This window comes from Argiope bruennichi, chromosome 7 (genome assembly GCF_947563725.1).
Source record: "Argiope bruennichi chromosome 7, qqArgBrue1.1, whole genome shotgun sequence".
NCBI classification, from domain to species: domain Eukaryota; kingdom Metazoa; phylum Arthropoda; class Arachnida; order Araneae; family Araneidae; genus Argiope; species Argiope bruennichi.
The window spans coordinates 17,155,656-17,172,142 of record NC_079157.1 but is presented as its reverse complement, the minus strand read 5'-3'; the positions used below and the strand labels follow the sequence as shown (position 1 = coordinate 17,172,142).

At 29.5% G+C, this 16,487-nt stretch overlaps 1 protein-coding gene across 2 annotated transcripts; it reads left to right on the top strand.

The window, feature by feature from the left end:
- The first annotated feature begins 298 nt into the window (after nucleotides 1-298).
- On the top strand, nucleotides 299-16,127 carry LOC129975778 (zinc finger protein 84-like). 2 transcript variants are annotated; one of them, XM_056088994.1, is made up of 3 exons: nucleotides 327-398; nucleotides 4,365-4,435; nucleotides 14,099-16,127. In XM_056088994.1, exon 3 carries the CDS (start codon nucleotides 14,615-14,617, stop codon nucleotides 15,776-15,778), a length of 1,164 nt encoding a protein of 387 aa, XP_055944969.1. In that variant the 5' UTR covers nucleotides 327-398; nucleotides 4,365-4,435; nucleotides 14,099-14,614; the 3' UTR covers nucleotides 15,779-16,127. The 2 variants fall into 2 exon arrangements, with proteins under 2 accessions (XP_055944968.1, XP_055944969.1); XM_056088993.1 differs by lacking the exon at nucleotides 4,365-4,435 and having other exon boundaries at nucleotides 299-398.
- Nucleotides 16,128-16,487: the final 360 nt, after the last annotated feature.

The window sequence follows — 16,487 nt, the reverse complement described above, 5'->3', positions numbered from 1 at the left end:
CATAACTTCTATATAAAAAAAGCGTCGTTATATTTAGTTCAATAACACTATTCTAAAATCAAATGCATCTACATTTCAGAATTCCGAAGACAAATTTCGAAACATTTTTGAACATACAGAATTATACAGTTCAAGAATCTGACGGAGAAATCACGTGGGCTGAAAAACTCCGTTTACCCTAAACATCAGAAAATCCCTATGTTTTTCCCTAAGAGCAAAATTTTGGCGCTGTCCCTAGAGTAGTAAAATTCACTACATCTTAGTCCGCGCCCGTATTTTTTAGTAACTATTTGCCAAAGGCAAAACTGCGCATGCTCCAAAAGATAGCACAGCTTTCTGGAGCAGCAAACGCGCCCATTTACTTTTTTGTTTACTACTTGTCGACCATCCAGATCTTCGTAAGTACACAATTATTCGCTATGAAAATATATCATATAGGCGTAGAACAGTGGATAAATGAGAAAAATAATCAATGGTTGCTTTTCTCCCACCATGTTATTGACATTCTTTCTCCTACTGTTATTTTGAAATTATGCTGTGAAATTATATTGATTACTCATATTATAATTTTAATCATTTTACATAGATTTTAACATGTAAAAACATAGAATGAATAGTGAATGTAAGAGAAATAAAATGTATTAATTATTTACATGAATGTCAGAGATGTTATATTTACTGGGATTAAGTGAAGATTAGTGTGCCCCCGAGTATGTCGCCAATATGGCAACCCATCAGACACTCTTCTAGCAAACCTAATTATGTTTTGTTTACTATTATTTTGCAATGGATGAGTTGTACATGAACTATAACTATATTATTAAAAATGTTAAATTAAAAATATTAAAAAAAATATTGATTAAAGATTTTAATTTTGTTCTTTATTATAATTAAAAGTTTATTAAATAAAATTAAGTTTTTAATTAAATGTCTTTATTTTTAATGTGAATACGTACAGAAAATATTTATTCTTTTGCAATTTTTAATTGTCAGCATACGCTTTAAAAAATCGTCTGAATTCATAATTTACGAAATCGTCTGCATTCTCACTTTAAAAGACAGCTGAAATTGAATTCATCGCAGTTCTCGTAATTGTTTTGGTGCTCTAACGGTTGGTTCCGTTGGTAATTTGTTAAGTCGGCAGTTGTACAAGAATGGATGTCGGGTAAAGAATTACGAGGATGGAAAACATTATTTCGAACCTGCAGAATGGATGAAGGGCGAATGGAATATACATTTTTTTTTTTTTTTTACGAGTCGATGAAAGGAAAGGATGCTTGTTTGAAATTTTGCATGGAGAATGGTTTGATTGCTTCTATGTGTGTATTAAATAAATCAAGTAAATGCATTAATTCGTTAAAATTCCCTCTGAAATTCTTTCCTATAACGTCCTTCCTTCATTCTTTTCTATTGAATATGTACTGTTCCTGTTATCCACACAGTCCTTACGTTCAATGTACTGGCGAAGCTACTATAAAAAAAAAAGTACTAATTATATGGTGCGAAATGATAACCGCAACTGTTCCGCGGAAGTATTTGTTTATTTTGTCCGCCATCTTTATTGGCGAGTTGGCGGAGCAAGGGGCAGACTAAAATTCACTTTTAACTGTTTACTATTTTATGTAATCCATTGGGAAACTAGGCATATATGCATGAATTTTAAACTTAGAAATTATTTTGAAATCCAAAACATGGAAGAGTTCTCACTGGTCTGCTATAAGAAACTGACTGGCCACAGCAGAAAATAGACCATTGATTATTCTATAATAATAAGGGCAGAAGGGGTTAGTGTTCCAGGCCTTTAAAACAATTGTACGGTTTCCTCAGAGGCCCGTTAGTGCCTTGTTTCTTCTCGAAGCACAAGAAAATCATTTAATCTGGCTTCTTATATGTCTTTAATATAGGTTAAAAATATGCAAGAGCTGCAATAAAAATTACTAGGATTATATTTGGCAAGAATTTGTCTACAAATAATTTGCATGCTGAGGCTTTCAATGGAAATGAAACTGAAAATATCTGTTAAGTAGAATAAGACAGTTCCATTCCATTAATTAAGAAACATAAAATTCTTTAAATACAAAGAGCCTAATTTAATGAAAAATTCTTATCTATCAGAATATTATTATTAATAATACTACTACTTTCAAAAATTTAGAAAATTGTTTCAAAATGAAAGAATAGGAAATTATTTAGATTATAATATTTGTCTGTATAATTGATCTCATTAAAAGAATCAAATGAATATTTTTCAGACAGTTCAAGGAGGATTTTAGTCGTTATTTATTATTATCGAGAACACCCCTCATATTGTTTTACTTTCTAAAATATTAATCAAAAAAAAATCATAAACTTACAGTATTATTCTGTCTGCAAACTAAGAAACTGCTATTTCATGGCAAATTGGGTAACGCAAATAATTAAGTTCAATAGTCGCCGTTCAGCTAATTTATTTACTTTATTATCTTTTTTTTTTTCTTCTTTATTTAGTTGCATATGCATTATGTAAAGTTTGAGATAACAGGAAATCATTGAGACAAAGCATTTGTGTCATTTTTTAAAATTTCACGAAGGGACAAAAAGGTCCTATGCACTGTATGTCATTTATTTTGTTTCTCCAGGGGTACTCTTAATGATTTGGAGGAAAAAAGAAGGGGGAAAAAAATAGAAACTAAATTTTGCTCTAGCACCAATGATGAACAATTAATATTCCACTAATTCATCCCCCCCCCCCTCCGTGAATAAAGGCATCCTATTTGTGAGGTGTAAAATGATTCTTACTAGGGGAGGGAGGAAGACTGTATTTATAATATCTTCTTGAAATTTCTATATAATTCTTGAAATATAATTCTTGAAATTGTTTAATTAACCAATTGAATAAATTTGATGCATTCCTCGGCTGCTAGATTATATAATTCAACAATCTTTCAAATATATAATAATTTAGGTTTACTTTATAATATTATTCAAAAATATGATAATCCGACTTCAGTTATATTCTACATTCCTGGTAACGTTATTCCTCGTATTAATTACATAAATATTAAACCGAATCTTTCTTTCATAACTTTCAACAACAAAAGAAAACCACATGACTGAATATTTGACGAAACAGTTGAAGCCATTTCAATTTTTTGGCATGAACTGCATTATTGTAAATTAATCAAAATATTGTTAATAAATTGCAAAACTTCACCGAAGAAATTGGAAGTCTAACAAATTCGTGTGTGTGTTGTTTCTTATGGCACTTGCATGGGCAAGCCCGCTGTTACGAAGACAGCGATTAAAGCCGATAGGGGAGCGTCTCTTGTATTAGTAACGCCAACTAGGGCCAAGAGTACGACTTTGCCTCGCACGCATCACTTATTCGCTTGCACAACCCCTTTTTATAGGAGGGCACATTCACACATCTCAAAGAGGAAGAACAACCATCCCCGAACCGGAACTTGAACCCAGGACGCCCTGATCACGGAGAAAACGCGCAACCCCTATGTCAGGACGCCGGCAACATTTTCGTGACTTGTGAAATACAATTTTTAAAAAGACAATAAATTATATTTTAATTGTAAATTAATTGAAATGTTTGTGTGTGGGTGGGAGGCCACATTCGAAGTTGTTCTTTCCTACCACCGAAAATATTTGTGCCGAATTTAAGGTGCTCAGATCGAACTGTTTGTCTGTACAGCTTATACTTCTCCTCCATTATTCGTAGAGATAACACAGATTAATTTAACTTCAATGGGAATGGATGTTTGGGATTTAAAGGCTTGCATAATTTGCTGTCGATCTATCGAATTTCGCCGAGGTATACTTCGTTGAAAAACGGTTGGCACCTGTTTTCGTTGTTGTTTTTAATAAAACTGAAATATACTCTTCGGGGTTAATTTCCGCAACTGATAATGTGCAAAACATGTTTTAAACTTTATTTTTAAATTCTACAGCTTGCCATGTCGATGAATGCGGGATTTAAAATTCGGTAGTTTACATCATAAAGGTTTAATGAATGCATATCTTTCTACCCTATTTTTAACAATATTAAAAATCGTAATCAATAATAATAAAAAAAAAAATATTTGAATTTTTAAAAAAGAATTTACGACAGCCTTCTAATTTTTCAAAATTAATTCTTTGCATTTTAAACACTAACAATTCTGAGTGATCTTTTTTGCACAAGCTGCTTATCGTTTTTAAAAAAACATAGTCTAAATTAATGTGATTTATCTTTTGAATTCATCTATTTAAAAGACAAAATTGTTGATGTATAAAAAAATTAAAAAGTTCTACAATTTGATTCCTTTGTCTACGGTTGTAAGCTGTTGTCATATTATGTTCTAAAATCTGAAAAAAAAAAAAAAAAATCCTTACAGTTATCCCCTGAAGTGGTGCGAGGAGACTGACGTATACAGCATGTAAATCTTGATTAATTTTGTGTATAAAGGTATGTGAATTTTAATTCATTAAAAGTAAGAATAATGGAAATGGTTGTTTTAGAGAAAAATATATGCAATAAATTACATAATTTTCATATACGTATATGAGAACAAAATTTTTACAAAGTAATATAAAATGAGTTATCTCAATGCCGTTGACTTCATAAATGTGGCTAAATACTTAATGGCCAAAATTATGGAAAAAATATTTGGGGATAAAACTCCCGTCATTTTTTATATTTGATGCCTCATCAGTTATGCTTTAATTTTAACCAAGATAAATAAAATCAGTTATGCTTTAGGCTTAACCAAGAATTCAATAAAATAATTTTTGTGATGGATGTTTATATTGGAAAAAACTGTGGTAAATAGGAAACAGAAATAATGACATAAGCAAAAAGTCTTATTTCTGACAGTTAATTCTTATTTGGGTAATCTTTAGCACCAATTACGAACTTGAATGTCGTCTGTAGGGGGAAAAGGAGAGTTCTGGCACAATTTGACCTGAGTTGACCCCGGCTGAAATGGCTGATAGTAAAAACCCCTTTCCCACTCCTCCCCAATCAATTCGAAGACAGATAACGCTTATCTTTCTTTTCGGACTATAAATATATATATATATATATATATATATATATATATATATATATATATATATATATATATATATATATATATATATATATATATATTGGTTTTTAGAACTTAGAATAATTTTTGCATAAAATTTCTCGTAATGAAATTAACAATTATTTTATTTCATTAACTAATTATTTCTTTAGAAGCTTGAAAATTTGTCGAAAGTTTCTTGCTGCTTCGACTGATTTTGTGATATATACCTTAAATAATAATAATATCAATCATTGAAGTATATTCTAGATGTAATGCTTATATTAGTCAAGACTCATAGAGATTATCTTTCGAAAAGTTATGATAAAATAGCTGTATTTTATCTAGCGCACATAGTTCTCTGCGTCACTGAATATTTTGTCGTAAAAATTTAGTGAGTCTTCGACAGTACACACTTTTAACCTAGATAATTCAATTTTATAAGGATTTTTTTTCTGGACTTCGAATTCTTACAGCAGTATGAAAAAATTTCTAGAAATAGAGTTAACGTTTCATATATTTAAATTCCGTTTTTTTTTTCTCTCTTTATGATCGTGAATATTTTTAATGTGTGTGTTTTTTTAAATTATAAATAAATAAATTTTTTCTACTTCTATGAAAAGTTTGCCTAGATAAATTCTCATAAAAGCTATTTTTGTTTTATTTCAAATCAGTTTTATAATTAATTTTTCTTTCAATTTATTAGCTTTGATTGAATTTTCTGTCCTGATTCAAATTTACTCTTTGCATTGAACATAATTTTTCCAATGAAAAGGCGTTGAGAGAGTATTCCTTCGATAAAATAAAAGACTTATCATGAAAAGAAATACCTTAGATGTGAATAAGTTTTCCTTAGATAATGAAAGTAAACTCGAATTCTTAATTTTCTATCGATTTCAGTATGAACACAACACGAAATTAATTTAAACTTCACCGCTGCAAGTGAAAAAAAATTTAGTTAGAGATATAGATTTAATTTTAGCGATTTTTCAAGAATTAGTTTTTTATGAGGATTTATTCTTCTAATTTGTTAGCTTTGACTAATTTTTCTTGCAAGTTTCAAATTCTCTCTATTGTATTAACATAATCTTTCAGTAACAAAACTGATGCCAGCGTAAATCGTCAATAAAATATAAAAGTAATTATATTGTAACTTCTTGCATATGAATAAGTGTTTTCTTGCATAATGAAATTTGTTGAAATAAGAATTTCATCCTTTTATTAATTACAAGCATAACAAAACTATTCACTATTTTTAAAGTTCAAGGCTGTTGATGAAAAATTCTTTCGACTTAGAGAAACAGACTTCACTCTTTCGTTACAAGATTGCGTTATTATCTTAATCTTTAAAAATGTTAAGCATTTATAGCGGAAAGTTAAATATATTACTCCTCGAGTTTTAATTCCTTAAAATAGATCAATGCGCTAACAGATATATCAATTTATCTTCAGTAATAGCAACCATCAAACCATTTATTTTATATTCAATGCATATTTTGTCCACGCACTTGCACTGGAAGCAGATTACTTACAATTTTTGCAAGATTAACAATAAAAGGATTGTATTTTAATCCGTGTCCGCGTTTACTAGAGTACTTCTTTGCCGATTATTTTATCTTCAAAAAGTTAATCTTTATGTCAAAGAAGTCAAAATGTCTTATCGAACACTGGTCCTGGCGATTACGAAGTCGCTGCCCATAGTATTAGATTATAACAACTTAGAATTAGGCTGGCAAGGCAAAATTTGTAAAATATTACTCGTGGTGAAATATATCAAAATAAACGAATTAGAAATTTAATATATTTTATGTTTAATTTCATTTAGTTTTAGTTTATTAGTTTTCACATTTAGTTTTATTAGTTTCTAAATAATTGTTTCAGCATTAAAAGAATGATTATTTCCGATTTTTTTTTTCTGTAACATTTTTTTTTTAAATTTTTCATATCTAATCCAAGAAATGAAAGTCTATTGCTGAGAGATTTTTTCTTCTTATTTTTAACAGGAATCTCTTTTTCCCAGTAATCTGTAATGTCCCTGTTTTCCTGTTCTGTAAAATTTCGTTCTGGAAAAGTAAGATCAATCTGAAAAGAGATTCTTCCTGCTTTAAAGAAAAATCGGAGGAGAAAGAATTTGTTATTAATTTTCGATGCTTAATTCTTTTCCGAAAAATCGATCAGTATCATTTTGATGTATAACGAAATTTACCATCTTTACCTCAGTATATTCTCATCCATACGCTTCTAAAAACTTTCAATCGCTTTCACAAAATTTCATTAATTTCCGCTAATATTAACGATCATTCGCCGAAATATAACCGCACTAACCAAAAATTAGAGATTTTTTTAAGCCTTTGATTATTTAATTTCGTTTTAAGTTGAAATTTTAACGATATTTTAAATATGTAATGCATTAATTGAATCGCATCTGTTCTCAGGTTTTAATTCTCTATGCATATATTAGATCTATGGATTTACTATCATTCATGCTTCCCATAAAAGAATATTTTATATATGATGAGGATATTAATTCTTTTCATATGCTGAAGAATTCATAAGTTATATTCATAAGTCAAAGAACTTCTCAATATCCATACATACTTTTTCAAAATATCTGTATCTTTTGGTTTCGAACATTAAAAGTTCTCATCACTGAATGTTAGAAACTCACGATTATAACCCTTCAGCCGTGAAGACTTAGACAAATAGTTTAAAATTTGCTTTAAATATGATAGAAAAGATTTTTTTTAAAAAATGTATGTTACAACTCTTGCCGGTGATTACTTTACTTTAGTGTTTCACCGATTATTTTCATCAAAATGGAATATTTGATCATATATTACTAGTCATCATGATAATTTTTATCATGCATTCTTTCACATGAATAATGCGTTGAAATCCCGACATCTTTCTAACGTATACATGCCAACTTTACAAAAGAGGAACAAGCCCCCCAGCATATTCAATCTGTGAAAAAAAAACCCAAATCATTTATGTTTGGTGATTTCTTTCAAAAAAGTTTTATTCGAATGTCGAAATGCTCCTCATATTCCTTGGGAAATGGGATTCGCCGACATATCTATGGTTTTGTCAACCTTATTGGCGAAATTTCTATCCCTCAAAAGAAAGATCTTATCAAAGATGTCTTTTGATATGTCTACAATATAAAAACAGACAAATTGAGTCATGAACTAGGAAACAAACATAATCTTTAAGGAAACTTTGTCATTCTATTTATTGAATTAAATTTTTGGTAACAGACCTTATACAGAAAAATGTGCAGATGTTAAACAAATGATTCATTTCTTTTTAATAACATTATTTTGAATATGTTAGCAAATACATCCGAGATGTGTATTGTCTAGGATTCAGTGTCTTGGTCAGTAAATAAAAGTTGTTTCTTATAAATATGACTATGTTTAGTGATATATATATATATAAATTATCTATCTTGAAGAGTTTATAATAGAAAAAAAATATATTCACTCTGTTAAACGATTTTCATCATGAAAAATTAGTTAGTGTGTTTATGCATTTATTACTTTATATAAATAGAAGTAATTTGCTCATTCATCTTTTTAACCTTAATGGAAAATGAATGTGGAAGCAATTTCTATAATTTCAGAAATTCCTGAATATTTAATCGGTTTTATAGAAGAAGTTAATATTGTTTGTGTCAAATAATTGCATTCGTATATTTTCTACAAAACCGACGAATGGAAAAGAAAACACTAAGTTTTTGGTAATCACACATATTTATTTGGAAAAATACGCATACATTCTTTCCAAATAGGCCATACCTTTGAAAGATGAACTTAACGAAAAAAAATAAAAAATAAATAAATTACGGAAGCATTAAGAGTAGAATGATATATTTGAATATTCAAATTCAATAGAGACCATATGTTTTACTATAAAGTATTCAGTCCGCTTGAATATTCCTCAGTATAAGTTTGTAAAATGTAATGTGTATGCATTAGGGTTGTCATTTAGGTTGTCAGAATTCGATTATTTCGCAGGTAAAAATTAATGGTAATGAGCAGTTACATGATACCAACATAAAAAATTCTTATTATCTAAAACACTTGAAAGATTTTAGTGGAGAAGTAATGAAAGTATGTTTTAAGAATTAGAACTTCAAGATACAATGGACAACAAAGGAAAAAAAATGGGAAAAAATATTTTATATGTATATATATATATAATTTTTTTCAGAAATGTTCCGTAGAAAATTTACGTTTTATTTTATTATTAATTTTAAAGAAATAATTTTTCATATTCTTATATTCTTTTATAATTTAACAAAAAATAAAGCAGAAGCGTAAATTTTCTATGGAACATTTTTGAAACATTTTTTAGCAAGTTTTTTCTTTTCTTTCCCCCCCCCTTTTTTTTTTCTTGAAGTTCTAATTCTTAAAACATACTTTCATTACTTCTCCACTAAAATCGTTCAAGTGTTTTAGATAATAAGAATTTTTTATGAAGCTGATAAATTGAAAGAAAAATTCCTTATAAAACTGATTTGAAATAAAAAAAAAAAAATAGCTTTTATGAGGATTTATCTGGGCAAACTTTTCATAGAAATGGAAAAAAATTAATTCAGTTATGATATTTTTAAAAAAAAAAAAACACATTAAAAATATTCACGATCATAAAGGGGAAAAAATGGAATTTAAATATATGAAACGTTTACCCGATTTCTAGAAATCTTTTCATACTGCTGTAAGAATTCGAAGTCAGGAAAAAAAAAATACTTATAAAATTGAATTATCTAGGTTAAAAGTGTGTACTGTCGAAGATTCACTAAATTTTTACGATAAAATATTCAGTGACGCAGAGAACTATGTGCACGAGATAAAATACAACTCTTTTATCATAACATTTCGAAAGATAGTCTCTCTGAGTTTTGGTTAATATAAGCATTACATCTAGAATATACTTCTATGATTGAAGGTACACTTATATATCTATAAGCACATTAATCTTCATTTAAGAAATTAAAATGTGAGAGGTATCGCTTTTAAGATTTATTTGATAAAATGATTTGGACAATTTTAAGCTTTAAAAAAATTCAATTTAGAATGTTTCTAAATCATTAGAAAATTAATATTTCGGGTTGAATTTCAATATCTAAGAAATGCTTAACCATTAAAAGAATTTTTTAAAAGATCACTTCTATATTTTATTGAAGGAATATTTCATCATCACCTTTGTCATTTGAAAATTTATATTCAACATGACGAGTCAATTTGAATCAAATTAGAAAAATTAATTAAAGCTAATATATTTTGAAATATATATTATGTATATCAAATGGATAAAATATTAACATTTTCTTTAAAACAGATTAAGAAAAAAAAATAATGAAATTTTATTATTTAAAATTTCTATTCTATTGAATAATACTTCTATTCAATCCTATTGAATTCAAATTTTATCACAGTATTAAAAAAATAAAAAAATAAAGTAAAATAATGCCTTATATAATCAATAAAACAGCTTTCGTGAGAATTAATCAAAGATTTTCATTCAATGAATAAAATATAAAGGTATTCCTGAAAAGCAGAATTTAAATTCGAGAAGTAACAAAAAATAATTAATAGTTATTTTATTCTAAAAAAATTCTAAGATTCAAAAAAAAAAAAAAAAAAAAACACTCCAAAAATCTTTCAAGTCCTAAAAGAAAGATAAGCCTTATCTGTCTTCGAAGGGGTTGGGGAGGGGAGGGGTGAGTTGCAGAGAAGGGGTTTCGCTATCACCATTTCAGCCGGGGTCAACTGAGGTCAAACTGTGCCAGAACTCTCGTTTTCCCCCTACTGTCGTCTCTTGTAGTTCATCAATACTTTTAGTTCTTCAGCTGCTTTGAGGTGAATCATTATTTCATTAATTCCGTTTTAATAGCTAGATTTCTTCTGTGTAAGAAGTTTCTTAGTTTTCTTCATAGATTTTCTATTTGGATAGAGTTGCGGAATACGATTGTCTTGAAGTCAGTTTTTACATACAATTGTTATATAACATAGTTGATCCCTGATATATTATAAATTCTTCATTACCTGGAAAAGACCACATACAGTAGCCGGCAGTTCTGGAATGAGTATTTCATTTATGAACTCTGTGTCATTTATATTCTCATCGATCATACTAATTCTGCCCATGAATTTTGTTGCCACATAACCCCAGATCATAACACTAACGGGGTGTTTAACATCGGTGTCATGTAATCAGGAGTTATTATTTGCTTTATTATCCTTACACGACCACTTTTCTATCTAACTCATGGGTGAGACGCGGAAGGAAGTACACATATCCGGAATTGGCTTAATTGCTAAATGCAAACACCCCTCCTTTCATCTTTCCTCTCACCCCTGTTAGGTTGAATTAAACCCATTCTAACGCATGGGCAAGAGCGCGAAGGGTTTTATAATCCGTTGGCAAACAATGCAACACGCAATACAAACAATTAACACTTTGCCATTTTTAATGCACTGAATGGCACATATATGCATGAAAAAGATTCAATTAGTGTGCGAATAGTTTAGAATAGTTAGAATATAGCATGCGAAAGAATCGGAGTTTGAATAAACATTTGTATTACTGATCAAAAGTATTGCAAGTTTGAGAAATTTCACGTTTTTTCAAGAATAAGCCCCCGAAAAGTAATATTTTTTTCATTTAAAGTGATATTTTTTTTATGTCAATATATTAAATTGGTCTAAAGGCAAGATATAATTAAGCTATTGAACAAAAAATAAATAGATTAATTTCAAAAAGAATACAATACAAACAAAATGTACAGGTTATCAGTATCGGAGTTCATTTTGGTTCCCCGGAATAAAATGACGTGAAGGAAAAATTTCAAGTTCTGTTGATCAGGTAAGATAATAAAAGTGTTCGAGTTAAGTGAAAAGCATGCAATATTTGGTTAAGTTTTCTCTGACTACAATTGCAGCATCCACTTTGTTAGACATTGAATCCACAAGGTTTTTGCAACACTTTTTTCTGTATTTCATGGTGTCAAACTTTAATTATTGGTTTTTGAAGTTCTCGTTTTATTCTGGAATGATTCTGAGATATTTTCTTTCCCGTTATACTCCATAAATTCTTAGTGAGGTTTAAATTGTTCAACATTCCTGGTGATGCAAAAAAATTAATACAATGTTTTACAAATGCAGTTTTATCCTAAAATAACAAATATCTCGATATAGAGGTGAGAACTGAACTGAAATGAAATTTAAAAGTAATTGTAAAGTTTGTCTTATCTTTTTCGATGTATGGTAGGGTACTTGAGTTTGCGGCAATATCGATTTCTGCCTTGGGAACATGTCACGAGCACTACGAAGCAATTGAGAACTTGAGTACACCAACATACTTGTCACAATTCATGGTTTCCTCTACAAAATGAAGTTGTCCAATTGACTGATATGCCATGCACCCCCACACTATTATGCTTTCTGGGTGTTTTGATGTACAAACTAGTCATTCTGGCTTCATAGTCTCCTTTGCTTTACGCCAAACGTGGCCAGGCTTGTCAGATATTAAAGAAAAGTGACTTTCTTCTTGCAAATCTATTTTTATGGCACAATGTAGTTAATGTAGCATCAGCGTGTTTAGAAGGAATCTCGAACGACCACGTCTAGGCATTTTATCTACGGTTAATTCAGTTTTGAATCTCTTTATGAAGCGTGAAACAGTCGACTCATTGTAGTCGCACCGATGAGCAGTCCTAACATTTGAAATTTTTTCTTGATGCATTAAAATAACAGTATGGCAATTCTCATGAGTTTATTCACACTATTTAAGAAGAAATGAACAGTTTGAATGGAAAAGCAATGCACAGCGAACGCACATCGACTGCTCAACAAACGAAATGAAATCCTTCGCAGTCGGAGCGATTTCATAATAAATTGCCAGGATGACACAATCATTGCAGATGATTGCTTCATAATGAATGACGCAATAGCTTGAAACCTCTCCACCTCAATTATACTAGAAAATATTATTTATAATGAGAAAAATATTACTTTTGACGACCTTTTTCTTAAAAAAAAAACGTGAAATTTCTCTAACTTGCAATACATTTGACCAGCAGTGTATTTCATTGTACGCTAAGTATCGAGAGAAAACATCAATCAATTTAAGACTTTTTATTCATCCATTCAAGCTCAAACACATTTTTTAAACTTGTAGTGGATGATACTTCATGTTAATACAGTTTTTTCAAATATTAATTAATTAATTAAATTTGCTCATTAATTTCTATTTGATCACCAATGCCGCCAAATCTGTCGCCAAATTGTCAAGCTCTGAGATTACTGACGTGACACCGGATCATAAATAATATAAGATATATATAAATAATATAAGAAAATAAGTAGGAATTCAATTAAAAAATTTTTACCAATTAATATTGTAATTCTGTCATATTTATATATATATTTATATTAATTCTAATTATTTAATAAAAAGTAACTGAAATAAATTTTTCTTGTTGATCTAAGTAGGAATTGAATTAAATTTTTTTTATATATATTATTTGTTTTCTTTATTATTTCTCTCGCTCTCTTTGTGCGTGCGTTTGCGTGTGCGTTATATTTTTACTAAATTAAACTCTGCTGTTTTACAGGAATATCTTAACAAAATGTAATTCTACAACGAGTTTCTTTACTTTAGCTTAAAATTCAATAGTTTAACATTTACATTAATTGAATTTAATGCATAACCTAATTTTAACATATTAAAGCAAATTTTTAGTAAAATATACTACGAGGGATTTACTTCTTGATGTGAGATTCGATTGAATTTTTTTTTCCATATTTATACAAACATTTATAACTAAGACGTGAAAGTACTGTATGTTTTATCTATAATACACATTATAATAAATAAGTAGCATAATACGTTGGGTGTTAAAAATATATTGCATAGTGCGTTATATACACAATATATATTATAATAAATTATAATACATATTCGAAATATTTTTAATTTTTGTAGGCTTGTAATTTTGTTAATTTTGTGTATGTTTAAATTCAGGTGCAAAAATTAATAAAATTTTCTTTTTTTAGGTTATGGAACCAACGAACAGGCCAAAAATATTGCCTATAAATCATCAAGATTAAATGTATGAACAATAGAAGTTTGACAATTCCTGCTTGGCAGCCAATACGCTTAGGGATAAATATATGCAGTTAGCGCTCTACTTTTCAATAAGGCTTACTATCTCATCTACTCAGTGATTGAGAAGAAAAGTTATGTTATATAGGCAAAGAAAGCAAGTAGTTCTCTGAAAAAATATATATTTTATCGATTTTTGTAAAATATATATAATGCACAATATCAGCATATTTAATAGATGCTTCTGCTTAACTTAATAACTGCTTAACTTATGTTTTAACATGATGAAAACTTTTAATCAATTCTAACTTGTGTTGCAAACGATTTTCTATAAAGCATGCCTTAGCGAGGCATATTCTAACACTTGTGAAAGAAAAGCCTATCTGAGGATCATACAATATAAAATATTTTCTAATCAAAGGACTCAAATTTGTAATATATGCAAGCTTACGAAAGAATTCTGCAAAATGTGTACTAAAATCCTTTCTACGCAGGAATATATACCACAAATCTCGACGCAAATTAAAGAGAAACAATTTGTTTGTGTTTGCAATAAAGCGTTTTCTTTACTGGGAACTTTAAAGACACATTCAAGGACGCATACGAAAGAGAAACCGTATGTTTGTGAGATTTGTAATAAAGCGTTTTCTGCGCTAGGAGTTTTAAAGAATCATTTAAGGACGCATATCAAAGAGAAACCATATATTTGTGAAATTTGCAATAAAGCGTTTTCTCTACGAGCACATTTAAAGACACATTTGAGGAGGACGCATACGAAAGATAAACCGTATGTTTGTGAGGTTTGCAGTAAAGCGTTTTCTGAGCCAGGAAGTTTAAAGAGACATTTAAGGATCCATACCAAAGAGAAACCATATGTTTGTGAGGTTTGCAATAAAGCGTTTTCTCAACAAGGAAGTTTGAATATACATTTACTGACACATATAAAAGAGAAACCATATATTTGTGAGATATGTAATAAAGCGTTTTTTCTACTAGGACATTTAAAGAGACATTTGAGGACGCATACGAAAGAGAAACCATATATTTGTGAGGTTTGCAGTAAAGCGTTTACACAAAAAGGTAGTTTAAAGATACATTTAAGGGCGCATACCAATGAGAAACCGTATGTTTGTGAGGTTTGCAATAAAGCGTTTTCTCTGCGAGGGCATTTAAAGTCGCATTTGAGGACGCATACGAAAGAGAAACCGTTTGTTTGTGAGGTTTGCAGTAAAGCGTTTTCTGAGCCAGGAAGTTTAAAGATACATTTAAGGACGCATACCAAAGAGAAACCATATGTTTGTGAGATTTGCAGTAAAGCATTTTCTCAACGATCAAATTTGAATGTACATTTACTGACGCATACTAAAGAGAAACTATATATTTGTGAGATTTGCAATAAAGCATTTGCTCGACGTGATACTTTAAAGGACCATTTACTGACTCATACGAAAGAGAAACCATATATTTGTGAGATATGCAATAAAGCGTTTTCTCAATGGGGAAATTTAAATACACATTTAAGGACGCATACGAAAGAGACACCACATATTTGTGAGATATGCAATAAAGCGTTTTCTCGACGGGGAACTTTAAAAACACATTTAAGGACGCATACCAAAGAGAAACTGTGATTGTGAGACTTGCAGTAGAGCGTTTTCTCATAAAGTAAATTTAAAGAAACATTTACTGAATGCATAAGAAAGAGGAACCGCATTTTTGGAATGCATGCAAGAAAACTTTTTTTGTTGGAAACATTTTTTATTAATATTTTCTGTCGCATGCGAAACAAAAATCTCTATGTGTAATAAAGCATTAACTGCAGTAGAAAATTTGCAGTTCTATTTACCAACCGATACATGTAATAAAGCATTTACTGCAAAAGAAAATTCGCAGTTCTATTTACCAACCGATTCTAAAGAGTGGCTACAAAGAGTGTCTGTAGTGTTTGTGATGTATGTAATAAAGCATTTTCTGGTCGAAGCATTGTAAGGAGATATTCATTGACGCTTACAAAAGAAAATCCTCATGCTTGCAAGGTATGCAACAACACGTTTTCTCTGCGAGAAAATATAAAAGTGCGTTTATGGGCTTCTCCGAAATGAAAATGAGAGCAATAAAGCCTATAAAACGGTAAGTTTAAAGCCAAATTTACTAACGCATGCAAGAAAACCTCGCATGTTTGCTATGTATGCAAAAAAAAATTTTTATCGCCGAAGTAATTAACAAAATATTTTCTGATGCATAATACTAAGCAACCGCATCGCTACAAGTTGTGCACTTAAGATATTTTTTTTTTTTTTTTTACCTATAGGAGAAATTGATGTTGCATTTACTGACACA